The following is a 27,337-nucleotide window of genomic DNA, read 5'->3' as shown; positions in this document are numbered from 1 at the left end:
TAATATTAATTGCGTTATTATATATAGGATGTATCTTAAAATAAAAGACAGTCTTTATAGAGACATTATATCTATTGAATAAAAAATACGCTATCTATCTTGAAGCGCACATTTTTTTATAATTATTTTTGGCACAAAAATTTTCATTTAGATACATTTTCTTACATTGGAAGAATTAGTGACGCGATAACATGATCTGTAAAGAGCGCCTTCATTTTAAAATACACCCTGTAAATTATTATGTTTTTGAATAAAAACAGATGACTTAGCTTAAGATATATATAAGAAAGGATATATTTATATATATATGAAGAGTATTTCTATTTAAAAATTTTGCGCCATTGCGAAATTTGATTAAAGATTAAACGATTCGCCTTCCTCCTAAGATGGGTAAGCTGAATCGATCAATACGAGTATATTATGATATTATTTTGTAAAATAAGTACATATAAATAGATGAGCAAAACTGATTGTCATTATTCGACGTAATTGAGTATTACGTTCGTTTTATGCTGATCTCATTAATATTATTTTGCTTTGACTACACGCAACGAATTCTATACGACGATATAAAATATACCCAGCTATAAGACAAAATACGATTAAGCCTTGCGCAAAATCTGCACCAAAATTACGATAAACTTTGCTACAAATCTTGTCCATAATCGTTCTACGATTAGCTCTGGGTAATAGATATAGAAAAAATGGAACAATTTTCTTAAGAGTAAAAACGATAATGATTATCACATATATATATAAGCGTAGGAAAGAGAGATATGTGTAAAGTAATAAATTAGTAAATAGATAAATATTCGCGCGCGAAATCACACATTTCTCTCAAATACTGATTGATCATGGAAATAATCAATGAAAGATATCACCTTCAGAGATTATTCCTCAATTATAATGCGTAGAATATCGTACGAGAAACCTGCGATTATTCGCTGCATTTGAGTTTTATCATTATATTATTAACCTACATTTATAATCAAAATTAGATAAATCTAGTTGAGCAGTAATATTTTAGTGGCCAGAGAGCATCCCATACCTTGATGTGTTTAGGCATTGACGACTCTTCGACTCGATGTATCGGATTATCGGCAATTGAAAAGTTCGAGCCACACATGCAAAAGCGATCAAGAAAGCAATCAGGATGCTTCTCAGCTGATTGTAATCGATTTGGTCCGCGCTGCTGCTGCTGCTGATGATGAGCATGGATCGTTTTCCGCACGCTCTCGCAGAAATGCGTTCGCATAAATTTAATCCAAAGTCAACTTCTTGAGGTAGCAGTGAATCTCCTGGAAACTCGGCCGATCCTCCGCGCGTTTACACCAACATCGCAGCATCAGCCGATACAAGTCGTCTGAACAAAATACTGGCTGTTCGAGAATCCGCGGACATTTTCTTTTACCGCCGCTGTCGATTGAATGATACCACAGGCCACAGTTCTCCAACACTTGTTCCGGAGTCAGGTCGGCATGGGGTACGTCTTCGCAGCGCGTCAGAACTTCCCAAATTGTTACGCCATACGACCAAACGTCAGATTGACAGCTTCGTTTTCCCTTTGTATATAAACGGCAAAATTGTTCTATTATTAGATTGATTTAAATATTACAGAATTTTTGAATAAGTAGCCGAATATTTTAAAATAAGATTGGTCGCTCTAATTTTAAGGCAATTACCGATAATACTGCTTCCCACGCCATCCAACGTAACGGTATCTTGGCATAACATTCATCAACGTAATATTCATTATCGTATTTACTGCAATACATGGCTTGGTCGGATACTTTAATCAACAGATCTTTACAGACGATGCAATTCCTACGACGCAAAGCATGAATATGTGCAACATACGTACATGAGTTTATTATGAAATATTATGTAGTGAATATGTTACCTGGCTGCCAAATCGCAATGAGGTACGTTTAAACTTTCGAGATACTTCATACCCGAAGCGATTTGCGTGATGAGATTTAATGAGCACTCGTAACTGCAAAATTCATTATTGTATAAGAGTCTGATAAAAAGAAATAAAAATTCGAAATCTCTAATTAAATTGTCATGCAGTCTTACCTTATTGGCACATTGCGGTCATGATTTTTTAGAAAACTGGACAAATCTCCAAGTTCTCCGTATTCGAAGATGGCACTAAAAGGTTCTTCTTCAACAATGGCGATTATCCTGGCAATGTTGACATCACGAATTTCAGCCAAGATTCGCATGTCATTCATAAAGTCCTCCCTAATTGATTTCCATGCAAATTAATATTTTGCAGAATTAAAATCAAATAATATCGCTTTACCTTAGAGCATCGACGACACCACGCCATAAAGACCGGACTATCACTACTTGACGATTTTGAAGGATACCTAAATCCGGATTTTGTATGCCTTTCGCTTCGCATAGGTGAACCTAAGCAAATTAACATAAATACATGGATTCATAAATATTTGAATAGTTAAAAAGTTAAATAGCACAGAGATTTAAAATTACGATTAAAAGACATTTGAAAAACAATATCTTTCAAACGTTTCCTATAATGGTTTCAGAAATGATGTTATTCCCTGAAAGATGAAGTACATACGTGGATGAAACTCACCAAACCAAAGTTTCCCTCGCCGAGTTTATCGAGAATCCTTAATCTATGTCGAGAGATACGTGGAACATCGTAAGTCCCGCGTTTGTACGATACAACAGAATCTCGAATGAGTAGCGGTGTGAAAAAACTCACGCTTGGATGCTGATCGCGTCTCTTTATCTACAACATATCGTAATACTGTATCGAGTATTGCATTAACAATCACAAAATCGTTAAATCACTATCATGCTCGAACGTACTGCGAGCACATTCTTACCGTCAAGATGTCTGTAGCCGCATAATAACTCTCGTAAACCCTCTGATTGATTTTTCCCGTTTGCGAAGGATTCGATTTTATTGTTGGAATTATGCATTCCACTCGTGTTTCGTCGTTAAAGTTTTCGTTGTTTTTAATATCTAAAACGTATACGGATCGGTGATAATATTACATAGAATGTAATATATGAAACGCGCTCGACTAAATTGGAGCTGCATTAATTATTCGTTAAATATATTCCATTTAATTACAATTTACTAATTAATGTATTTATATTAATGGATGTGAAATTAACCATGAGTAAATTAAATGTCATCAAGAAAGATGCAAAAAAGTTGAAACAAATATAAACTGATAAAGACGCAAAAACTAAATAAATTATTTTGATAATTATAGGATAATCATTACGTCGCGATCATATATATTTATTATTTAGCGATTATGTACATTTTGTTATTTTTTAGTTGAAATATAAAATGAAAATAAATTGTCTCTTTCTCTCTTTTTCTGTACACAATTAAATACGATCAATATTAGCTGATTATTAATATCATTATCATTAATATACGATTCATATACATACCAAATTGTTCTGTTTTATAATTGGATCTTCCTTCGCATTTCATATACTGTTCCGTGGGTATTTTATCAATTTTCTCGTAAGCATTACGTTGCCCATTCGCACCGACATCGTTGAATTTGTAATCGTTATTCGAGCCAATCTTGCTCTTTAACGACAATCTCGATTGCGATAGATTGTTTACTACAATCGGTGTAGGTAATTTGATATCCTTCGTATTGATCGTGATACCCGATGCCGGCGAGCCGCACAGTAACGCAGTATGTTTTTGCAGTAGAGCCACTTTGTTGCGACCCCTCTGCTTCATCAAGAAGATTGTGCAACTCGAGAGGAAGGCGATGACAGTTAACGCTGCGCTGATCAATCCGATATACGTTGGTGAATTATTCACGGGAAAAGCGTCTGGCGTTAGATTCGACTCGTTTAACACCGATGTTGTTTCATTCGATTCAGTTATTCCCGTCATTGTATGTCCGATATTAATTCCTTTTTCATCGCCAGTTGCGCCTCTGATTTTGTTATCTATTTGAGTCTCGTTGTTTTCGTCCTTATTTTGTCTGTCCTCCATCTGTTTTATTTTTGCAATCTGATCTTCATTAATCATTTGAGTCATATTTTCATTGTTATTCAAATGTATCCATACTCGTTCCAATGCTCTGTCAGTGATGTTCTTTATATCTGAAACTGGATTACACACACAAAATATTTAGATTATTTTAAATTTTTGCGAATATATAATGATAAAGCTAGAAAGATTACCTGTCTCAAATGTGATCTCGCTCAACAATAACCATTTTGACTTAAATTTTAATTCTATCTTAATAAATTTGCCGATTCTTGACTGTAAGGGAATGGATATCGATATACTGCTTCTGCTTCTGCCATTTTTCTCATTGCTGCTGTTAGGGATGGTGTTCGTCTTAGAGTCATTAAATGTTTGAAATATTTCTGGCGTTGCGTGATAATCCTTGCCATCCAGTGAAAACCAAAAATTTGCCATCGAGAATGTCTAAAAATATTCTTGATGTTACAATAAATTAGAATAAGTTTGTTAATAGAGCTTATTTCTCGAATAATCACGCACCTCGACACTTAGATCGGGCAAATCGGCCACGTGAATCGTGCAGTTTTTAAATTTCTGAGAAAGTCGGAATTCAAAGAACAATTCTACATTGTCGCGATTGTGCCATCCGACCCAATTGGTTACTCTATTAGATTCTCGGATCTCACTTTCGCTGCCGATTATACCATCTGTTAATTGTCCCAACCCATTTAACATTAAATTCTCGATCTCGGTGCCATCATATGACGTATCCTCGACATTGCATCCATTAGGTCCAATTTTATCAGCTTTAGGCATAGCATAATTAGCAATGTTTCCTGCATAAAAAATAAAGGGCATATTTTTTCATATATTTACGTATATTAACGAAGATTTGAATTTTTCGTCTTCGTCTTTAAATTGATTGATTATATCTTTAGATATATATATATGTAATATCTTCAGATTTATTTCTTCACATGAAATTTTATAAATTATTTATTATATTAATATAAAAAACGAAAATTACTCGATTAGAATTGTTATAATATTATATACATTCGTGAGGATAAATCCGTAAATATAAATAAATATAAAATTAGAAGAATTGCATACTCACGGTTCCAGATGCAACCGTAAATCTCGACACGCATGCACACGGTGCGCGGATGTTGACTGTAAGGAACAAATCTCACTCGACTCGCAACAAACGGTAAATCCAACTTCTGCTTCTCGACTAGATATGTATTGCTATTACCACGCAGGATCTACATAATATAATTTGAAATTTTAATTAAATAGTTTCGAGTCGATCCTCTTATCTTAATTATATCGAAGTCGGATACAAACGCATACCTTGTTCCCCTTCAAATCTTTATACTGATGCCACTTTTCGTGTCGCCAATATTCCAGAAAAAATGCCTCGGCGTATTCCTGACCCTGACCGTTTCCGAATCGACCTTGAGTCTCGGTCCACGTGATAAGATGATCTCTCGTCAAGTCAATTTCCAGATATTCGCGTATAGCGCTACTGATTTGAGCTTTCGGACACCAAGCACCACCGTTCTTTTCCTGCCGTATTCTATAAATATTTATCAATTAATTTTCATATATAATTATTACATAAATATTATCACATTTTAAGTTCCGTACCTTGCATTTTGAGGGCCGACGGATTTCATCTCGTAACTGGACGATGCCGTGATCGCTTCATCCGGGATTCTTCCTTCTTCCATGCCAAGGGGAAGAATGCATTTTTCTAAAATCATCATCATTTTTATAGCTTTAATATTTTAATATTATTATTATAAAATTTTTATAATTATTATTATAAAATCATCATTATTTTTACATTTTTTATATTTAGGAGTAAATATGATTTTATTTATATAATTTCAAACAAGAAGCTAAATATTATCTATTTTAGCTTTGAAGTGCCATTTGTTTTCATAAATGTATAAAATGTAATAAGAGAAATATGAATAAACTGGAAAAAAATATTAAATATGCTTATTATTCAAACATAAAATAATTATTTATTTTTTCACTTAAAATTGTATTTTTTTATCACTTTTTTATCATTACTATTTTCAAACAATTATTAACATTATTAATTATTATTTGACTTATATATGCAATTAATCCTCAATAAATAACAGGAGGAAATCAAAAAGTCGCTTTTATTACTTCTTATAATTTTAAAAATTAATTGGGAAAAATAAATTTTTTTGTCAAAGGACATCACATAGATCTCGCGAATGCGGTCTGTAAAAAAATAATATGTATATTAAAAAACAGATCATTATATGAAAGAAATATTGATAATGGAACAATAAAATGATAAAGCGACTTACCGAAAGCGTTTCCAGGGGATCCCTTTGTACACCAGGTAAACAGCATTAGAATTTGTATCAAAAGACGTACTGGCTCCATGATATGTTACGATAGCGCAGCGCGTATCGACAGCCCGAACGCATTTATAAATCATAATATAACTCGAAGAAATCTCCCCTCATCGCGTTCTTTCTCGCAAATCCATCACGCGGTAAAAAATTCGAAAAAAAAAGAAAAGGGATGTGATCGACGAAACGGCAATGTTCACGAGGGTAATGCAGCTTTTTGCTCGCACAGGGTGGGGATGTTGATACTCGGCGTAGCTCGGCCCGGCTGTTGTCTCTGCGCAACAAGTATGGAACGATCAATATGCGTTATTTCGCGGGTGGGCGAAATTCCGCGTATTTCGCTAATCTTCTTTTTTCCTCCTCTAAACGGACGAGCGCGTTTGCTCTCGATTCCTCAACAGCAGAAAGATCGAGCATCATGCTCGAGATTTTCAGACTCTAATCCCGCGCATACTCTTGAGATTCTTACCGTTCGAAAGGGAAATCGCCGACCCTTGAAAGCTGGTCTCATAATTTAAATGAAACACGTGCGTTGCGTTAACGATAATTCTTCTCGCAATGAAGCCTGGCACTTTAATAATTTTGCTCGACTATTTCTCTGCTTCAATTTCTCTATTATGTGTGTAAGACGTTTGCACAATGGTCAATTTCCGATGGTCACTTTCGCAACATCCGTGCCAACGAAAAGTAATTCGCAGCATTACTCTCGCCACAGCCACTACAATATCGCGGAAGGAAGGACCTTATATAGGGATGTGTGATAACGCCAAGGGGTGTGACGTTTCGATAGGCGATAGCAGCGGCATTTCAGTGCGCAAAATCATAAAATTCCCGGCAATCAAAATACCTTTTCGTACAATATCAAGATAGAACTTTTAGTAAAATTAATTCTCTAGTAATTAAATCGTTATCAGTTTTTTTGTTCTATATCTTATTATATATATGTGAATAATGTATAATTTATATAAAATTTGTAACATTTATCTATTTCGAAAAAAACTGATAAAAGCGATTTAATTACATTTATATAGATCTTTTTCTAGCCATTATAATATGTAGGTAATTAACTTCAAAAATTTAACATGAAATATGAAATAAAATATTTTTTTTATATATTTTTAATATATATGTTTAAATAAAATAAAGTTATTATATATTAAATAAAAGTTATATTAAATTCAATTTGATATGATTAAGTGAAAAAAAATGCAAGTTATAAAGATATCTTAATGAACACCAAATATTCAAATATCAGTTTTTTTATTAGCACATTTGCTTTTGTAATACTTTTCATGATTCTGTTTACCTACGTTTTCTCGTTTCGTATCTTACTACCGTTTTCTGTACAATTGGTAGTACCTGTTTACGTGTTGCCTTTATATTTCTTTGTCTATATAAACAGAGTTTATATTTCTCATCTTCAATTTCTTTGATCAGTTCTAAATTTAAGTATGCTTCAAAAGAAAACAATGCTACAGTTATCTATAAATAAATACGATCAAATCAAACACAAAATCATATATATATATATATATATATATATATATATATATATGTTGAGATAAAATTTGATAGATAGCATTGGCATTAAATAACACTCACATCAAATGCTAATCGATTATCTAATGTTGAAAAAACTGCAATATCTTTAGATACACACTTTTGTTCATCGCTTATATTTTGGCCCATGAGAATAATGACATCATAATTTCTATCATTACCAAACTTTTCAATTGTCTCTTTTGCATTTTCTCGCGTAAGAAAATTCTAAAATTGATTATAAGACATATTTATAAAATAAATGAAAGTTATAAATTTGTTAATTAGTAATAGAAATTCTTAGTAACAGAAATAAATAACATACTTCTATCAAAAAAGGAAACCCTACAAGAGGTATACCATTGGTTACTTTCAGATCTTTAATCATAAGTTCTTCAAGAGTTAATTCACTAATATCTGTTTTTGCATCCATAATTTTATTAAATGTTTCAGTTCTTGTTTCAGATGTAAGTCCACCAAGTTGCTCAAGAGCATTTAATACACTAATATCAGTGGCAGTTGCCCGACGAACCTTATGTGACATATTGCAAGTGTCGATTAATATTGGACCTGGAAAATACATTGCATATTATATTAGCAGCATTGTTATAACAGCATCATTAACAACAATTTTGCAAAAGATAATGCTTACCTCGTAAAAGACTTGCAAGTTGAATGTCCAAAATACCATCATTCTTTTGTAGAACATTACGTGCAACAAGGGTGGCACAACTTCCTACAATTCTTATAGTTAATGATATGTTAGGCCATGACCAGGCTGGATCCAATGGTCGATGATCAATTATTGCTATAACTGAAGAATTCAATGCAAAATCTTCATTTGAGAGAGTATGATGGTCAACTAAAATCAGCTCCAGCTTCTTATTAGCATCATTCTGTATACTTTGCAAATCGATCTGATCTCTGTCAAGAGCATATTGGAGTAACATAAAGATCGCAATGTTTTTTAGAATTCAAAGACTCACCTGAATGTTATCAAATTTAATGGAATATTATGAGACTTTAGACTATAAACTACTTCAGTCTTAATGCGAAATTCTTTTTCTGGGATATTCATGACTGGTATTACAGCAATATCATCCTGACCACACTTTTTGACACCAACATGTTCTAACAATCCTTGAACTAGAGCGCATACAGCAGAATCCAAATCGCATGTCTGATTTCCCAGAACAACTCGAATTGTATGATATGATGATAACTGTGACTGAAGCAAGAGACAAGAGATAAAGTAAACTAGATAAAATAACAGAAAAAGAGATAAAGTAAACTAGAAAAAATAACAGAAAAAAAGATTTAAATGTATGCACATAATATCAAATTTTTACCAAAGCAGTTTTTGACGCGTTAAGGAAGGATTCCATAGCTCCTGGCGATTGCATTATATCAGTTTCTTCTTTTTCCTTTATAAATATAAATTATCTATTCTTGTAAATATACAAAATTACTTTTTATTATTCTAATTTGTAAACTTTAAATCCTTTTCTTTCATGTTATTTTTCAACAATGGCAATTCGCATTTAGGTTGTTGTCTTCCCCCTCCAGATATGAAAGAAAACAAAATTACCAATGAGATGCTAGCAAAAAGGTCAACATATAGGTCTGCCACACAAGGCATGTTCCATTTGACGTTTACAATACTCGCGATATTAAACCGGACGCCATTTTTGCTCCAGCTTATCTTATTGAGATCAAAATTGCGGTACTTTGTTAATCTAGTGACTTTAAGATCGCCTAAAAGCAGACTATGACAAAAAAGAGTGAAAACTATGAACAACTTTGTTGTTTGTTTTATAGATTTTAAAAATGGCTTGTCGTATGCTACATATTTAGAGTTGTAAATAATTTGATAAAAAATGTTCAATCTGTAAACAATGGTAACGCAAATAAAATATATCATTGTCTCTAAATCATTATATGTAATTAACATATAATGTGTATTTAAAATTAATTTATCAATTTAACTCTAATAAAATTATGAAATTTTTTTCAGGTATATATTATTGTTTAATATTGTTTAATTTATTGCTTGTCAGTCATTCACATTTATTAAAAATAATCACTTTATTAAATAATGTGAGAAACTCTATATTTTTTGCGAATAGTAAGTAGAACTTTTATGGATATAGCATTTTGATAACAGTTTATATTTACAGTAGAAAATAATTTGTATTTCACTGTGCTTTTGTTCTATAGGACCTGAAGATGAATTATGAAAGGGTGTGACAAGTATCAGTAATGCAGGAAGACGTAGAGGTAGAGCAAGAAGAGTAGTGAAAAGAGAGAGCTCCTAAATAAGGAGCAAATTATTGGCATGGGAAAAATTCCGATACAATTTCCTGGTCTAAACACTCCTGTGTTTAGAGGAAAAGAATTAATTCAACAGCAAAAACTGCTTGTAAATCTTGAAAGAAAGCAAAAACTTATGGAATTACCACAAAGTCAGACCAGACCAATGCAAATAAAATTATCGCCATTGGAATGTGGTTGGATGAGTGTTACAATGGATGGCAGAAGCATTGAATCAGATCTTATTGGAAAAGGTTAGGCTAATATTTATGCTATTATTGGATTATAATGGTTAAATCACACACATACAAAAATCATGTGATACGATGTCTATTTTCAATTTTTTTTTTGATGTTTCAGTTCTAAATATTAGAATCTTATATAATTAATATCTTTGTTTTCTGCAGATACATTTGAAAGTTTTGAAACCTGGATTTTGGAAAACAAAATGATAACTTGTATGACCGGTAATTTAGCACGTAAGACTAGAATCAGTTCATTTATAATAACTGGAAATGGAAATGGATTAGCTGGATTTGCGTTATCAAAAGCCAAAGCATCCCTAAAGACGGTTAAAAATAGGGCTGGTCAAAGACTAATGTATATTCCTACATATAAGGAATACATTGGTAAGAAAATAATTGTCAATACTATATAATATAAAATTTATTTCTTCTCTTTTAATATCACTTTGTATTTTTTAGTGTTACATGATTTCTTTACACAGTTTGAGAATATAAAAATATTTGTAAAGAAAATTCATGAAGGATAATGGGCTTGTTTGTCACATGCGATAAAAGCGTGTTGCGAGATAATTGGCATAAAGGATATGTATGCCAAAGTACAAGGAGGAATGTAAAAGCATTCTTTGGTTCGTTTATTGCAATAGGTGTGAATATAAAGTATTTAAAGACATATTATACTTTTTATTTAATTTATATTAGAAAGAAACATTTTTTATTTAAAAATATATATACATATATATATATATATATATATATATATATATATATATGTTAGACATAAAGCTAAAAAAAAACGTGGACTGTGTCGATTAATTAATTAATTGTTTTATTTAATTATCAATTTATATATGTATATTATTAACAATAATTTTTTGTTTACCTAAACTGTATAAAGTTGTACATAACAAACAATCTTTTTTATTTAGTATTTCAAGCATATTTTCATAAAACTTTAATTTAATTATTATATTATTAAAAATATTGAACAAAATAAAGAATTAAAGCTGGCTTTCTCTGCAGTCTCATGGCAGATTATATCAGAAATCATACTTTAATTATTGCAATATATCATGAAACAAATCAATCTCAAAATAATGGAAATATTTGCAGAAATATCAAATATGTAATGTAAATATTTTAATTTTTTTTTTATTCTATCGATGTTTTCATAGTGATGCACCTTGAGCACTTTTGCTTCATATGTTTGCAATAAAAATATATTAAAGCAAATTATTTTGCAAATTTATTATTCTAATTTTTATTTAAAAAGACTAAGATTAAAAAAGACGTATGCATTTTTTTCAGATATTTCTATTGAAAAAAACGCATCAGATAAAACTATCCTGTACATTTTAAATGTGCAAAAGATTTGCTCTTTATTCCACTTACTGCAATAATGTACACTAAAAATGACAGATCTGTATTAAAAATGATAGATCTATATTTAGTAGTTGGAAAGAAAAAGAGGAGAAATGAAAAGTGCATCTAGAGAATTTAAAAGAATAAAAATCTAAAAATATAATAATACATAAAAATTAATATTATGTATTTTTTTCATGAGGAATGTGGGGTGCACATTTATGCATTTATTTATTTAGATGAGATTTACTTTAGAGCACATTCAGTATTCAACTTTAATTTTATTTTCTCTTTCTTATGATATATAAGTATAACATAATTACCTGCAAATGCTATCATTTTTGTGTGCTTACAGTGATACAGAAGCAACATTACAAGTATTATATTTACAGATAACATCTGTATAATAAAAAAAGCACCAAAAATCTGATGACGAAAAAAGGATAAATATTGTAGACCAGCATAAGTATCAACCAATTATTCCACCGCTCTGTTTCATTAGAGTTGCAATTTTTTTTTATATCATAAATATTATAAATAAGATAAAGATTTCTGTACGTTTCAAATAAATTTATATATTTTATGTATGTAATACTGCGCACACATATTAAAAGGTGATAATATCGCAGTTATAATAAGATACAATCCTGGCAATGTAGTGATTTTTGGATCCTACTTAAAATAATTTAATTTGATTTATTTTTGAGAAATGCGCACAATACTTGAGAACAAATTATTTTTGTGCCATGTATTACCTGTGTAAAATTGCACACACAGTATCATATTGTCTGCGATATATTGAAAGCTTCATCGATGAAATATGATTGAGATATAAGAAAAGTACTTGTAATGTAGTAATATAGTACTTGTAATGAATAACGTTAATGTGGAATACATAAATATTTTATATTTTAATTTCATGTAATCGAGATGAGATAAGACACTCATGATTACTTTAAAAATGTGTCCACAAATATCATGTAACTTCAATAGCTGCACATTGGTCAAATTAATCCTATTACGTTAAATCAGAATCACAGCAGCTTGTTTTAATTTAATCTAACCTAACCAATTATATTATATGCTTCTCATTAAAATGTGTAAAACTGTACGTCGCACATTTAATACGATTAATATGCTACGTAATAAAATGTAATACACTAATGAAATAATTAAATATTATTTTTGAAAGCATGATAAAATCCAGGGAGCATACGCTTGTGTTTACATTCGATATCCAAAGATACTGAGAGGTTAAGTTATGTTAGGTTAGGTTAGATCAAACAAATTTATCGTTTAACAGTTGGCAGCCCTACGAGATAGGCTGTGCAGCACTGCGCGCGCGTATACAAAATAAATTTGAAATCGCTTCTAGCATAACCGTCTTCACGCGATCGACTTTATTTGAATTGCACCGAATCGAATTATGATGCCGATTTGTCCGAATGTAATTCGGGACATCGCGATGCTGTATAAGCGTCGAATGAGCACAAATTATCACGCAAATATGATAAATCAAATCTACTCACCGGCTGTTCCACAGGCCGCTCCTCCTCGGGACAGTTCGCTCGCCTCGGGACGTCCTATTCCGATCTTGATGTACACAAATCCACACGATATCATCAACGCGAACGCGCGACACTTTATTCGGCACTCCCGATATTCGCTCGCATCCGATAATCATCATCAAGGGCGCGAATAACGCGACGCAACTTCGCTCCATCTTCGCAATGACGTCTGAATCTGAATATCGTCAAAAATCGCTGTCGCGCGTTTCCATCGACACACTATAAAAGTCGCGCGATCATCCTTCGACACTCTCGACGCTCGTTTAGTCGCGATATTCGTTTAAAAACGGTTAAAAGATGCGAAAAATGCGGACATACGACGATCCGTGTAACTGCGTATGATTCCGATTCACGCGCCAACATGGCGGCCGTATGACGCGTTTGACGTAGCAGTGACGTAGCAGTGACGAAGCAGTCACGCGCCAACATGGCGGCCGAACCAGTGCGCATTCGTTTCTGCACATGGCCATTCCTGCGCGCAACTTTGATTTCTGAATATTGTCTACGGCTTTAATTAATAGCACATAATGATAAATATATAAAGATGGAATCAATTAATCATATGTCATATCATTGGTCATATATGTAGACTTGCCTGAAGAAAGAGAGTTGTTCTCGATGTTCACTTTTAAAGGAGTAAAGAGAATTATATATAAATGTAAATAAATTATCCGAAGAGAGAAAAAATTGAGAGATATTTTTAATTTTTTAATAAAAAATGGAAATGTCTATTCATAGGCTTGTTCTTCTTTTCCTCTTTTGTGCAATTTCGATTCAATATATAACGTAGAAAATTCATAGTATATTGCATTTATTTTTATATATTCACAACTATAATATTCGCACGATCATTTTTTGACATTTACAATACTCGTGTGCCTTGTTCTCGATGTTCACTTTTAAAGGAATAAAGAGAATTATATATAAATGTAAATAAATTGTCCAAAGAGAGAAAAAATTGAGGGATATTTTTAGTTTTTTTAGTAAAGGTTGGAAATGTCTATTCATAGAAATACAAAGAAAGAAAATTATTATGTTTAAAATAATAATTTCATATGAAATACAAAATTAAAAGTTACATTATATAACTTTACTTTCTAAAAGCGTAATAAAACAATCAAATAGTAGACAGAGAAAAGACTAATTGTAAAAGAAAAAAAGTTGTTAACTTAACTAAACCATTTAACTAAATTATTATCTTTTTAACTGGAATATTTAACTATTATAAATCTAATATGACATTTATTTAACTTAAATATTTCAATATTTTAATTTAAAAAATAATAATTTAGTTAAATGGTTTAGTTGAGTTAACAAAAACTTTTTTTCTCAATGTACGTGTGTGTGTGAGACTTTAAAAATATACTTGGATATAAATACACTTATATTATTAAACGATTAATACATCTCGTGAGGTTTAATAAATAATTAAACTGTGTACACTGAGAAAAAAAGTTGTTAACTTAACTAAGCCATTTAACTAAATTATTATCTTTTTAATTGGAATATTTAACTATTATAAATCTAACATAACATTTATTTAACTTAAATATTTCGATATTTCAATTAAAAAAAAAAATTTAATTAAACGGTTTAGTCGAGTTAACAACTTTTTTTCTCAGTGTACGTGAGAGAGAGAGAGAGAGAGAGAGAGAGAGAGAGAGAGAGAGAGAGTGTGTGTGTGTGTGTGTGTGTGTGTGTGTGTGTGTGTGTGTGTGACTTTAAAAATATACTGTATATAAATATAATTCTCACATACGTCACAGTACGCGTTAAATATTTCGGCAGCAAGCTAACACGTCATTCGACCTTGTGACGTCATTTGGCCTTGTGACGTAGCGCGCTATTGTTTACATACGCGACGACCTCCCCTCATTCGCACGGCGACATTCCAACGGGAGAAAGTAGCGATACGGACCGCTTCGTATTATCGAATTCTTTTCCTAAAGGTACGATCGCGATTAGATCGAAATATAATAATTCGACTATTACAAATGACAAATAATTAACTCTTATAATAAATGCAATTGTGGCGACGATAAATTCATCGAAACGCGATCTTTCATTATTGCAAATAAAAATTGAAGCGAAAGGGGCAAAAATTACAAATTTTCTCGCAATATTCTCCGATTATCGAACTTTACGAATAATAATTATTTCTTTAACATTGCGTAGAATGAAATTCGATTTCGCCCGATGTTTTAAACTTTCCTAAACTGCATGCATATATATCATATTAATTAAACGATTGCTGTATCATCAATTTACATTACTTTAATATTTTAATCTTATGATTCGCGTTATTATGCATATATTATACATCAACGAATAGAAATAGTTAATTAATGTAAGAATCGAATGGTGCATGATTTTGGCTTCGTTTAAAAATCGAGCGAATTATTGTAATTTTTGTGTTCCTCTCTTGCAATAATAATAAAATAATAATAATATTATAAAAATACGTATCTTGTATGATTATTTTGCGATCGGGAGTGCCGTGCAAAGTGTCTCGCGATCGTTTCTGTATATGACTGAAATATAATTAATTGAAATATAATTGTTTGTTCGCGAGTGAATACGTGACTGCTACGAGGAAACAACAAAGGATGAAACAACAAAAGAAAAGGACATCTGGAAAAGTATCAGACAGTCAGAAAGTAGGGAGAGAGCCTGAAGCAGCCAGAGACATGCGGTGAGTAATTTATAAAAATTATTTGTTATTTATTATTTATATACACTATTTTTAAAATAGATATATATTGCTTATTATTTTATTATCGTTTTATTTTTCGATCATTTAAATATATAATTCGGATTGAAATGCAGTAAAACAATCGAATCGTAGATCTAAATAATTAACTTAACAAAAAGATCCATAAAAGATATATTAGTTCTTTTAATAAATAATATCATATACTTAATCTATATAAAAATGAAATATTATCTATTTATTTCTAAATATTAAATATTAAATAAATTTAATAGTTATATATTTTGTAAAATTTAATTAAAAGAATCTTTAAGATATTTCAAAAGAAACGAAGAACTTTTCTCAACGTAGAAAAAGTTAATTATAAACAAATTTATATTTAATTATTATAATTAATTTGTATTTAATTTTATTGGAATTTTATTATTAATTTTATTGCGTTGTCAAACTCTACGCGATCTCTGTAATGATAGCTATTCACGAAATAGGTACACTGAAATAATCAGTTATTATCGAAAAGAGGCAATAATATACTTTTAAATCTAATTTAATTTTTGATAAACGATATAAAATTTTTTTATTATGATGAGAAATCTTTATTAAAGATCATAATTGCAAATAAAAATGGAAATAACTTCACGAAGTATATTAATCGTTTAATAAATAATTAATCCGTGTGTACGTGTACGTGTGTGTGTGAGTGTGTGTGTGACTTTAAAGATGTGTGTTTAATAAATTATTAATCCGTGTGTACGTGTACGTGTGCGTGCGTGCGTGCGTGCGTGCGTGCGTGCGTGCGTGCGTGCGTGCGTGCGTGCGTGCGTGTGTGTGTGTGTGTGTGTGTGTGTGTGTGTGTGTGTGTGTGTGTGTGTGTGTGACTTTAAAGATATACTTGTATATAAATACATTTGTATGTAATTTTAAAAATATATATTTCCGTTATGTTAATTATCCGATTTTTATTCGATCGTTTTATTGCGCGTTCTGAATCAAATTATATTTAGATCAAATGATATCAGAGAGAATATTTATTTATTATATTAGAATTCTAAATGTGTGTGTGTGTACACATATATATTAGGATAGAAACGAAATAGAAATAGAAGAATAATCATTGCTCGTAAAGATTGCAACAAAGTAATAATTTATAATTTTGATTCCTATCGTATAATCGAGTATCATATTTCGAGAGCAATCAACTATTTATTAATAATAAAATTGTATATAACTTACGAATATATTCCACTTATTCTGGACGTTAATATCGCGACAACGACGAATAAACTTTTCAAAAAAGTTCAATTCAACTATTTCATATATGAGACAGTTCTACCAATCACTGATACACAAAACTCGTCAATTGACCAGTTGGTGAAACTGTTTCAGTCCTGAGTATTTTCTTAAAAGAGCTGTTGGCGCACATACATGCGTGTATTATGTTTACGCGCGTCACGCGTTCGAACGAACCTTGACATATATATATATATATATACTACAGCGAGTGTTATGATGCTCAGTCGATGATCTTGAATGGTTGCGCTTGTATGCGTTCGAAAATTCTAATTGTGAGGTAAAATTTAGTTGATCAATCAAAACAAAAAGGGTAGCAAAGATTTTTTTGTGTAATTATTTATCCTAATTTTTGAGTAATATAAGTAACGATTTATATTTATAGGTAACAGAAAACAGAAGATATAAGAAAGCAGTAAAGAGATTTAATAATTTTGCTTCTCTGATATTATTATAAATAGGAAATTACATATCGTAGAAAATGCGCTCGATTGGCAATGTCATACGATCTTTTAAAACTCATCTTTGGAGCTTTTTCAAGACTCAATCAAAGGTATGTTTTTTTCCGACTGAGAATATTGCTTCATTATTTTAATAATTCCCATTATAGCGAAGTGATTTAAATATCTTTATTTAAAAATTGTGAATATATGCAGTGTGATGTGTAACCTGCACACATAATGTTTATTATATAATTTTTTGTTATGAGAATATTAGAATAATTTAGATGTATACTTTGAATTTGAAAAACTTTCTTTGTTATTACTTTCTTGTTCTACTCATAAATTATGAACAGGATTATTTAATTAAAATATTTATTTCAGGCTGAAGAGATGAAAATATCCAATTCTGTTCATGCTTATGATAATTATTCTTTTGGTAAATATAATATAGTCCAACCATGGGTGGTTTCTGATAGGGTAACTGTACCTGCATACATACCCCAGCCATCCTATAGCGAATCATCAATACCTAAAGAAGAGGGACCAATAATACCTGAGATAAAAGATGAATATCAAATAGAATGTATGAGGCAAAGTTGTAAACTTGCTAGTCACATCTTGCATCAAGTTGATACATTAATTAAGGTGAATTATTTCTTACATAAGGCCATAAATTCATATTACCACAATTCATTAACTTCAAATTAATCAAAGAATTTAGCTACATGAAAAAAATAGAGAAAATTTTAAGTTCTGTATGGAAAATATTTGAAATATGCACATATTTTATGTGTAAAAGTATGATTTATGATTTAAAATAAGAATATCTTTTTGTAAATTTTTATTTTTGTCAAATTTATCATTATTTATTGATCACATTGTGAGCTATTGTTATATATATATATATATATATATATATATATATATATATCTTGGAAGCAATATTTTAAAATAGCAATAGCAATTCATACATATGAATATTTTTAGATATTTTGATTTTCTAATACATATCCCCAAAAATTATTAAATATTAGTAACTTTCATATATACATTTGTATATTATGTATTAAAACAAAGTAAAATCAATACTGTTAGCCAGGTGTTACGACTGATTTTCTTGATAAACAAGTACATGATATGATCATTGGCAATGGAGCTTATCCCAGTCCACTCAATTATCATGGTTTTCCTAAATCTATATGTACAAGTGTTAACAATGTTGCATGCCATGGTATTCCAGATAGTAGACCTTTACAAGAAGGTGATATACTCAATGTCGATATAACAGTGAGTAGTCTTATTAATTATGCTAAAATATTTTTCTAATAATCCAAAATGCTAAAAATAACAAAAAATTTATTTAAGTTTTTGTTTAAGTAGGTGTATCTTAATGGCTATCATGGAGACTGCTCAGCCATGTTTCAAGTAGGTGAAGTCGATTCAGAAGGCAAACGATTAATAACAGTCACAGAATTGTGCTTAAACTCAGCTATTGGAATATGCAAGCCTGATCAACATTTCTGCAGTATTGGTAACATCATCTATATAATTGAGAATCTTTATTTTTAAATTCACACTAATGTTTATATAATATTATTACATTAATTTTTAACACTAAATTCTTTCAATTTCTAGGTAATATAATAGAAGATATAGCAAGTAAACATAATTTTAATGTGATACCTGCGTTTGTTGGCCATGGTATTGGGACTTATTTTCATGGTGCACCAGACATATTTCATTGTGGTACAAGAAAAATTTTTGTCATTATGAACATTAATACCTATTAACATGATTGGCCAGAATTATCTTATCTTTTTTTACTTTTTTTTATCTTTTTTTTGGATATATTAATTTTAATTAAAATTATTAATGCTATACATTTCAGAATAATTATTTGCTGTAAAACGAAATAAATAAGTGTTTTATTTCAATATAAATATATATAAATATATATATATATATATATATATATATATATATATATACATACATATATATTTATATTGAAATAAAACACTTATTTATTTCGTTTTACAGCAAATAATTATTCTGGAAAAATGAAACCAGGGATGACATTTACTATTGAACCAGTTTTGACTCAAGGAATGATACAGGTTGAAATTTTGGAAGATGGATGGACAGTTTGCACTGCTGATAATGCTAGAACAGCTCAAATTGAACATACAGTTTTAATAACAGACAATGGATGTGAAGTATTGACACTCTAGTCCACAATTATTGTTACTGTTTCTGCATATATGTAAATAATGTATTAAATATATTATTTCTATATATTTTTTATGTAAAACAAATTGATACATTTAAAATAATTTACTAGTAAATCTGGCTGTTCTTTCTTATTCATGCATAATTGATGTAAGTTCGCATATCAACGAAAAAAATCAATTAAAAGAGGAGACTTAACTTCTAAGCTTTATTATAATTTAGACAGAAGTGTAAAAAAATTACTTTTACAAAATTGCAGGTCCCCAATAGCTATCTAAAGTTATTGGTCCTTGTATTTCAACGCCTTTTTCCTTTGTGATAATGCCAAGATGATACTATAAAAAATGAATTGAGTCATTAATGATACGATTAAAATCATTGATTATGCATATACAACTTCCGATATTTTACCTTTGGGAAAGATCTTGCATCTCTATAAAAGAGAACTTGCATTACTTTGTATAGAAGTTCGATAGCTTCTTCTTTGCTCATTTCGCTATTTTCCTCATAAGCTTTTCTTAGAACAGGCGTTGCCATATAGGCACCATATCCAGTCGCGATTACTGGATCGCTGTAAGCTGTCCCAAGTTTGTCAACAGTTGCCAAAAATCTGAAAGAGCAATGTCATGATTTGCAATGTAATGATTTAAATATATCTGAAACATTAACAAAATATTATACTTACGGTTTCTCATCTTCCAAACCAGCAATCACAAAATTATTCCAAAATGGATCAAAATTTGATCGCCTATTGTACATGACACGTGTTAACCAACAATGCAGCGCTTTTGGTTTCAAACTAAATCCATCATCCAAACATTTTTCTTCCAGACTGAAACAAAAGCATTAATATAAAGTTGCACTGCACTGTTTTTTTAAGAGTCATTGAAAAGACTAATATATATTTTTATATCATACAAAAAATTCTTTACTTTATTTCTAATGAGAAAATAGTGTATCTATGTATATCAAGGACCTGATATTTCAATCTTATTAAAAGAAATTTACATTTTTCTCTCCACATAGCTTTTGATACACTGAAAATCTGCATAATCTCCAGATGCACCAAGAATCGTGTTATCATTAACTTTCATAATACGCTCGAGATTTCTATAACGAGCAAGTGAACCATAAGATCCTAAGACGTCAGCCGCTATGATGACTCCGTCTTTAAATTTTATGCCAATAACAGACGTGCCGGTCGTTATAGGAGATCTACAAAAAAATTAATTTAAATTTTATAACTTCTTATTACATCTCTTATTACATTACTACGCTTTAAAAATCTATCGAATGAGCTCGATGCAACCTCAATTATTTAATTACATTGATTTGCTTTCTGTGCGAGACAAGATGACATGCGAGTTTCGTGTACGCCATAGTAGGTTATGCTACACAAATACATTTAAGCAGACAAAATATCCGTGAATTGCAATCGGATAAAACGTACTGTGATTTTTGGAATCCACCGGTGCCGTATTGATTGCCTGGAAAATGATAAAATGCACCAGGAGACGGTCCATTGTGCCACAGAGGTACAGCATCCTTACCAATGAACGCCATTTTTGTTTCTGATACGTCATACGCAGTGATGCGCTGTTGTGGGAATAAAGTCGCGCATGCGCATTAGCAAACGCTATGAATTCTCAGTACATACAGAGCCATGAATGTTCTCAGATAAAGGTGCAATTTCATTGACGCTAAAAAGCAGCGTCAACCATTGGTTAAACAATGAAGCAACTACTTACTTCTTTGTTCAACCAATGATTGACGCTACTTTTTAGCGTCAATGAAATTGCATCTTTCTGGTTTTGTCCTCTCTTTCTATAACCTTTCTTCGTCCACTATAATATAGGGTAAGCAGTGGTGAAATTGGTTCCTGTGTTTTAAATAAATCTCGTGCATTTTGAGAGAAAAACATGAAAGTAAAAAAAGACGATACGGTGCGGAAAATATCGAGGCCAAAAGCAGGCGATAATCTCGAAAGAGCTGTTAAAAATGTGCAACATATTTTGAAGGTTAGATATAAATTTTTAGTGGACAATGTGGAATGTGTTTCACATTTTCCAATTTTATATTTATCAAACCATTTTATCGTGTATTTATTGCTGATTTATATTATTACTTATTATTATTGATTTTTTATTTACTTTATGCATAATTATTTTAATATTTATTATTGTATTTACTACATGCTATATATGTTACATTTATTAATATGAATACTCTTTCCAGAAAAAGAAAGCAGAAGCTAAAGCTGCTAAGAAAAAGAAAACAAGTTTAACAAAATGTACATCTAAATCTAAACAATTTAAAGTGAAAAGGAGACGTAAAGGGATAGTTTATGTAGGACACATACCTCATGGATTTTATGAAGAGCAAATGAAAGATTATTTTAAACAGTTTGGAAAAGTAACACGAATACGAGTGGCACGATCCAAGAGAGTATGCATAAATGAGTTGTAAATTATTTTATGAGAATGAGAATTTGACTGTTTATTTTTAAAAACTTTATTCGTAGACTGGGAAAAGTCGTGGATATGGTTATATAGAATTCCTTCATCCAGAAGTTGCAAAGGTTGCAGCAGAAAGTATGAATAATTATCTCATGTGTGGGAGATTATTGAAAGGTATTTAAATGTTTAAGTTATATTATGTTAATTTGATTGCTTTTCTTTATATTCCTATGACGTGTTTTGTAGCCACATATATTCCACCTGAGAAACAGCACTTTGGATTTTTCATGGGATTAAATTGGACAGAAAATACATATCCCAAATTAGAAAATAGGAGAAAGATGGTCCTACGTAAAAATCGTGATCAAAGTACCGAAAATTATAAAAGCTACATTGAAAAATCACTTAATAAACTTTCTACATTAGAAGGTAAGCTACAAGAGAAAGGAATTAATATAAAATTTCAACCTATTGATGTACCAAAGTTATAACAAATAATGAAAGTTATAACTTGATTTTATATTACTGTAAAAAAATATGTGGTACATCATTTATGTATTGGAAGAATAATGAAAATTTATAAGGTAAATACAAGTCTCTATTATACTTGTAACAATAAACATTAAATTTGTAATACTTCTATAAATGATATCTATCATTATGTACAATTACATCTAAGTGTTGTATACTAAATTATCGATACTTGAAAAATATATCACGATACAGTAGCGGTTTCCTATACATTCGTCGTGCTTCCTTTTGTTCGCTTCCACTTCATACGTCTATTTTGAAACCACACTTTCACCTATAAAAATATGATTGAACGAGATAAATGAATATATAGAAATTTTAATTTGTTTATTAAATCTTTTATAATATACCTGACGTTCTGTCAAATCCAGCGCTACAGCAATCTCATAGCGACGCAAACGTGTTAAATAATTACTGTGCGCAAACTCGCATTCGAGATGCCGAACTTGTTGCTTTGTAAATGCGGTTCTCTCTTTCCGCGGCTTTTCGCTTGCCCTTTTCGTTGTTTCTGCAATCATCAAATAATCGAAAAATTAATAAACTATTCGAATTTACATGGTATTTGTAATTTAAATATTTTTTTAAGACCGATTTCTAGCGTCAATTTAATTAGTAAAATTTTCTTGCTTTTATCATCTATAAATGTACTCGAATATATCATATGCTCTTGAGAGCATATGTAAAATATAGATAAATATAAAGAACATAATTTTGAATTAAATTTAGAGAAAAATTCTACATATTTATATTAAATTTGAGAGTTAAAAATTATGAATTTAAAATAATATAATGAAGCAAAAGAATTCATAATTAATTATAATTAGCAGGAAACAAACTTATGTTGATTCGGAATTAACAAAAATCATGTGTTTATAGATAATTCTGATTTAGACGCGAATCCTCTCTAGAGCGCGTTAAGAGATTGGTCCAGTTTCTTCCTGGACGGTGACATAACGCTCATCATCCGGCTCGATCTCGCTGCATCTCGTCCTCTTGCCGCGCAGTTTTCCGCGGCAAGATTTTGCGGCAACTTTTTATCGCCGAGATGAAAATAGCCGCGCGTATGATGCGTCAGTGCGTGATTACACCCGCTCGCAACTTGCGAAATCCGCTTTTGCTGGAGAAGCGCGGCTTCTTCCGCACAACGACACGTGGCCACCGAGAAACAGAGAGAAAGAGATGAGAGACTTTTTCCTCTCTCTCTTTCTTTCTCGAGGCCCTTAACTTTGCTTCCGTGCCGCTATCTCGGCTCTAATTGCTAGCTGACGTCAATTGCGAGATCTCTCGTATAATGCGTGGCCAGCATCGATGGTCACTATGAACCAGTTACGAGAGTAAAGCGATACATCAGACAAGGACCTTGTGCGCCATTTTTACGAGTTATATCTCGATGCGACTAGTTTATATAAACTCGACTTTTGATAGATAGATATATAAATTGAAGACTTACCGGTTTTTGAAATTAATCGCTAGAGATTCAAATGAACAAGCGAAAAGAAGAAATACTATTTCACACAAAGTTTCATTCTTCACATATGTATAATTCTAATTTATAACATTTAAGTTAAGGAAGCAAATATAGGGATTTAATTAAAATTACATTCTAATTTTAGTTGGACACTAATTTAGATTTCTATCGTTGAATATGATTTCCTTTCTTAGTTAAATGTTTAATATTTAATGAAGTTAATTGAAATGCTGATGAATGCTATAATATGAGAAAGGATATATTTGATTATTTTTTTTAATTTTGTGAGAAATTATTTTTTATATTTATTTTATTCAATTCAATGCTGTCAGAAAATGAGAAAAATTTTTCAGTTTGAAAGATTCATTTGCTGCTCATCAAGTTAAGCAGAATGTAAAGAGAAATAGAAAGTCACATTATAAAAAGCAGTATAATATAGTATGGGAAGAGACACACCACGACGTTTATTACGCAAGATGTATACCAGCTCGAGATACATTAAACATTTGATAAATATTTAGATTGCACTGGGCCCGTTATGGCCGCATTGGCGACACTAAAGACATAAACCTTCCAATTGTACTGTCAACGATTTACATCGGAAATCCGTCGAAGCTATATGATCCGAAATGTTTTAAACTAATTTACTACACACACAGCTGTGCACAGCACTATTAAAAATTATATTTAATAACGATTAAATAAGTATGTTGATATTAGTTAGAAATGGCATAAGAATTATTTCTCAACATATGATAATCAATTTTTGAATAATTATTAATTTTTTTATGTAATTTTTAATACAACTTAACAAAATTAATTCTTCTTTTATAAAAGATATAATTTAGAATGCGTGTATATATAATTAAAATTGATAGTAAAAATATGTTACCTTGTTCTCGATGATGCGGAGGTGTATTTTCTCCGAAGAATGAATTCGCACAACTTTGATTGTGTTGCGAATCTTGCCAAAATTGATACTTGTTCTTATCCTCATAATTTATAATCGTATTTTGCAAATGAGGTATTTCCCAAGTGCGAAACATCGTTTCTGTATTTGTCGAGGACATCACATCTTGATTTTCGTATAATAAATCTTTGGATTCGTTCGAAGATGTCACATCTTCCTTCTCATTCGACGGATCGATTATCGTATGACAATCTGTGATATCTTGCTGAAAATATTGCTCCCACCTTTGAAAATATTAATTAATAATTTTACACATTATAGTAAATATAATTTTACACATTTTATAGTAAAATATGCAATTATGTTAAATTATATAGGATGTATGGTAATGATAATTTCATGTTATTATGGCATTTCTTGTTTTAAATTAGAATAATTTTGAAAAATTTTGAAAATATTCTTTTTCTTGTAATAATTTTTATTATAATTGAAATCATTTTAACAAAATATATGATGTTAAAAAAATTGCTCACGAATAATGTGATATATTTTATAAAAGCAGAAGTAATTTTTGAATGAATATTCTTTAGAATATTATACAGAATATAATACAAAGTACATGATAAAATAAAAGTAGAAATAATATTAAAATATTATTATTTTATAATATATTATAAAATAATAAAAGAGAAATGTTTTTGTGCTTTTAAAATATTTCTTATTTGGCTCAAATAAAAGAATACTCTCTCCAATATTGATAAAAATGTCAAGTACCATTAATCATATTTTATACAGCTTTCAATCTTTTTACGCAAAATTTAGAGCTTTACCTGCGATAATTTTGATTGGAGTCGGTGCTTTGAAGAAAATTCGCGATATATGGTGAAGAGTGTAGACGGGTGATTTCGTCGGTTGCAATGTCAAATCCACTACAGGAATTGCTCCAGGACCATCTATGACACCAAGATGTCATCTCGCAATCTGTCGCTGATCTGGGGTTCTGTCCTTCCAAGTGAAGACACGACGGTGTTGGCGGTGTCGGTGGTAATTCAAAATTGTCGGATATTCGACGGCTGTTCGTAATCGTGTTTTTCGACCACGACATCACGACTAGCAATGAGACAAATAAAGATTCGACAATTTTTCGGCACGTATGTTAATGCCACCTGTGTATATATAAAATTTCTTTCCAAATATATGATAATATATAGAAATTAGTAAAAAGACATTTAAACAAAATTCGCGATTCTTTTCCAATATAATTATTCATATATTCTTGATCTTCTATTTATTTCATATAATTTTATCTCAAAAGAAAAAAAAGGAAGAGAAAAGGTTCAAAAGAAAGTAAATTTTTAATTATTTATATTTAATTGGAAAGCATGTTTCTCACTCGGACATTATGAAGCATTTCTATAAGCTTTATAATTTTTAATGATATTGTTTTTGGTCTTCTTGCTCTTACTTTTTCCTCTCTTTTTCCTTTATATCTTTCAATAAAGTCGCATAAAATTTCAAAGATGTGTCAAAAACTTGATGTGTGTAACATTAAACATGTACAACAATTGGGAAACACCGTATATAATTAATTTGTTTAAGAAAATCACACAAATCGGAAGAACACAGCTTCACCACAGAATCACTCCGTGCGCGGTTCGGTGCGAATTGTGTTAGCGCCTACTGAGAAATGTCAAACGAGCACATGTGACAGCATCATCCTAAGACTCGCCGTAACATCATGGAGAATACTATTGGAATCGTAGGAGTAGGGTCTTTCATATAAGCTCTGGAAGCTTCTTCCACGTTTACTTTTGGCTTTTTGTCCAATCCCCGAGTGAATCGTTTCTCGTAGTCAAAGTGACTAATCCGCGTTCGCGAAAGAATTTAATTGATGACAC

At 30.7% G+C, this 27,337-nt stretch overlaps 6 protein-coding genes and 1 pseudogene across 10 annotated transcripts; 3 read left to right on the top strand and 4 right to left on the bottom strand.

The window, feature by feature from the left end:
* Positions 1-286: 286 nt before the first annotated feature.
* On the bottom strand, positions 287-7,254 carry LOC105254904. Its single transcript, XM_011263876.3, has 15 exons — positions 6,851-7,254; positions 6,334-6,655; positions 5,633-5,738; positions 5,336-5,561; positions 5,100-5,247; positions 4,523-4,818; positions 4,198-4,447; positions 3,442-4,122; positions 2,859-2,998; positions 2,603-2,761; positions 2,306-2,415; positions 2,077-2,244; positions 1,901-1,993; positions 1,683-1,824; positions 287-1,562 (listed from the first exon to the last, which is right to left on the bottom strand). The coding sequence occupies exons 2-15, from the start codon at positions 6,410-6,412 to the stop codon at positions 1,260-1,262; spliced, it is 2,901 nt and encodes a 966-aa protein (XP_011262178.1). The 5' UTR covers positions 6,413-6,655; positions 6,851-7,254; the 3' UTR covers positions 287-1,259.
* A 368-nt stretch (positions 7,255-7,622) lies between these two features.
* Positions 7,623-9,489, bottom strand: LOC105254909 (exopolyphosphatase PRUNE1). 2 transcript variants are annotated; one of them, XM_025410161.1, is made up of 6 exons: positions 9,270-9,489; positions 8,907-9,148; positions 8,573-8,844; positions 8,246-8,490; positions 7,984-8,148; positions 7,623-7,863 (listed from the first exon to the last, which is right to left on the bottom strand). In XM_025410161.1, the coding sequence occupies exons 1-6, from the start codon at positions 9,321-9,323 to the stop codon at positions 7,684-7,686; spliced, it is 1,158 nt and encodes a 385-aa protein (XP_025265946.1). In that variant the 5' UTR covers positions 9,324-9,489; the 3' UTR covers positions 7,623-7,683. The 2 variants fall into 2 exon arrangements, with proteins under 2 accessions (XP_025265946.1, XP_025265947.1); XM_025410162.1 differs by having other exon boundaries at positions 7,656-7,835.
* Positions 9,490-9,984: 495 nt separating this feature from the next.
* LOC112638432 lies at positions 9,985-11,796 on the top strand (annotated as a pseudogene).
* A 4,160-nt stretch (positions 11,797-15,956) lies between these two features.
* Positions 15,957-20,094, top strand: LOC105256822 (methionine aminopeptidase 1D, mitochondrial). Of its 4 annotated transcripts, none has more exons than XM_025410109.1 (7): positions 15,957-16,094; positions 17,788-17,955; positions 18,227-18,490; positions 18,941-19,132; positions 19,226-19,376; positions 19,481-19,591; positions 19,886-20,094. In XM_025410109.1, the coding sequence occupies exons 2-7, from the start codon at positions 17,884-17,886 to the stop codon at positions 20,074-20,076; spliced, it is 981 nt and encodes a 326-aa protein (XP_025265894.1). In that variant the 5' UTR covers positions 15,957-16,094; positions 17,788-17,883; the 3' UTR covers positions 20,077-20,094. The 4 variants fall into 4 exon arrangements, with proteins under 4 accessions (XP_025265894.1, XP_011265358.1, XP_011265359.1 ...); XM_011267056.3 differs by lacking the exon at positions 15,957-16,094 and adding an exon at positions 17,615-17,682; XM_011267057.3 differs by lacking the exon at positions 15,957-16,094 and adding an exon at positions 17,615-17,715.
* On the bottom strand, positions 20,019-21,659 carry LOC105256823 (proteasome subunit beta type-4). The gene is made up of 5 exons (XM_011267058.3): positions 21,525-21,659; positions 21,083-21,289; positions 20,760-20,906; positions 20,486-20,684; positions 20,019-20,409 (listed from the first exon to the last, which is right to left on the bottom strand). Exons 1-5 carry the CDS (start codon positions 21,635-21,637, stop codon positions 20,320-20,322), a joined length of 756 nt encoding a protein of 251 aa, XP_011265360.1. The 5' UTR covers positions 21,638-21,659; the 3' UTR covers positions 20,019-20,319.
* Positions 21,660-21,879: 220 nt separating this feature from the next.
* On the top strand, positions 21,880-23,273 carry LOC105256820 (MKI67 FHA domain-interacting nucleolar phosphoprotein-like). Its single transcript, XM_011267053.3, has 4 exons — positions 21,880-22,092; positions 22,310-22,519; positions 22,596-22,704; positions 22,777-23,273. Exons 1-4 carry the CDS (start codon positions 21,994-21,996, stop codon positions 23,019-23,021), a joined length of 663 nt encoding a protein of 220 aa, XP_011265355.2. The 5' UTR covers positions 21,880-21,993; the 3' UTR covers positions 23,022-23,273.
* LOC105256821 (homeobox protein Hox-D3) lies at positions 23,198-26,579 on the bottom strand. The gene is made up of 4 exons (XM_011267055.3): positions 26,270-26,579; positions 25,422-25,723; positions 23,412-23,569; positions 23,198-23,335 (listed from the first exon to the last, which is right to left on the bottom strand). The coding sequence occupies exons 1-4, from the start codon at positions 26,542-26,544 to the stop codon at positions 23,267-23,269; spliced, it is 804 nt and encodes a 267-aa protein (XP_011265357.2). The 5' UTR covers positions 26,545-26,579; the 3' UTR covers positions 23,198-23,266.
* Between the last annotated feature and the right edge of the window lie 758 nt (positions 26,580-27,337).

This window comes from Camponotus floridanus, unplaced genomic scaffold, assembly GCF_003227725.1.
Source record: "Camponotus floridanus strain SB8 unplaced genomic scaffold, Cflo_v7.5 scaffold3, whole genome shotgun sequence".
Lineage (NCBI taxonomy): Eukaryota > Metazoa > Arthropoda > Insecta > Hymenoptera > Formicidae > Camponotus > Camponotus floridanus.
Note: the sequence above shows the minus strand (reverse complement) of the source record. Positions and strands in the feature narration are given on the sequence as shown.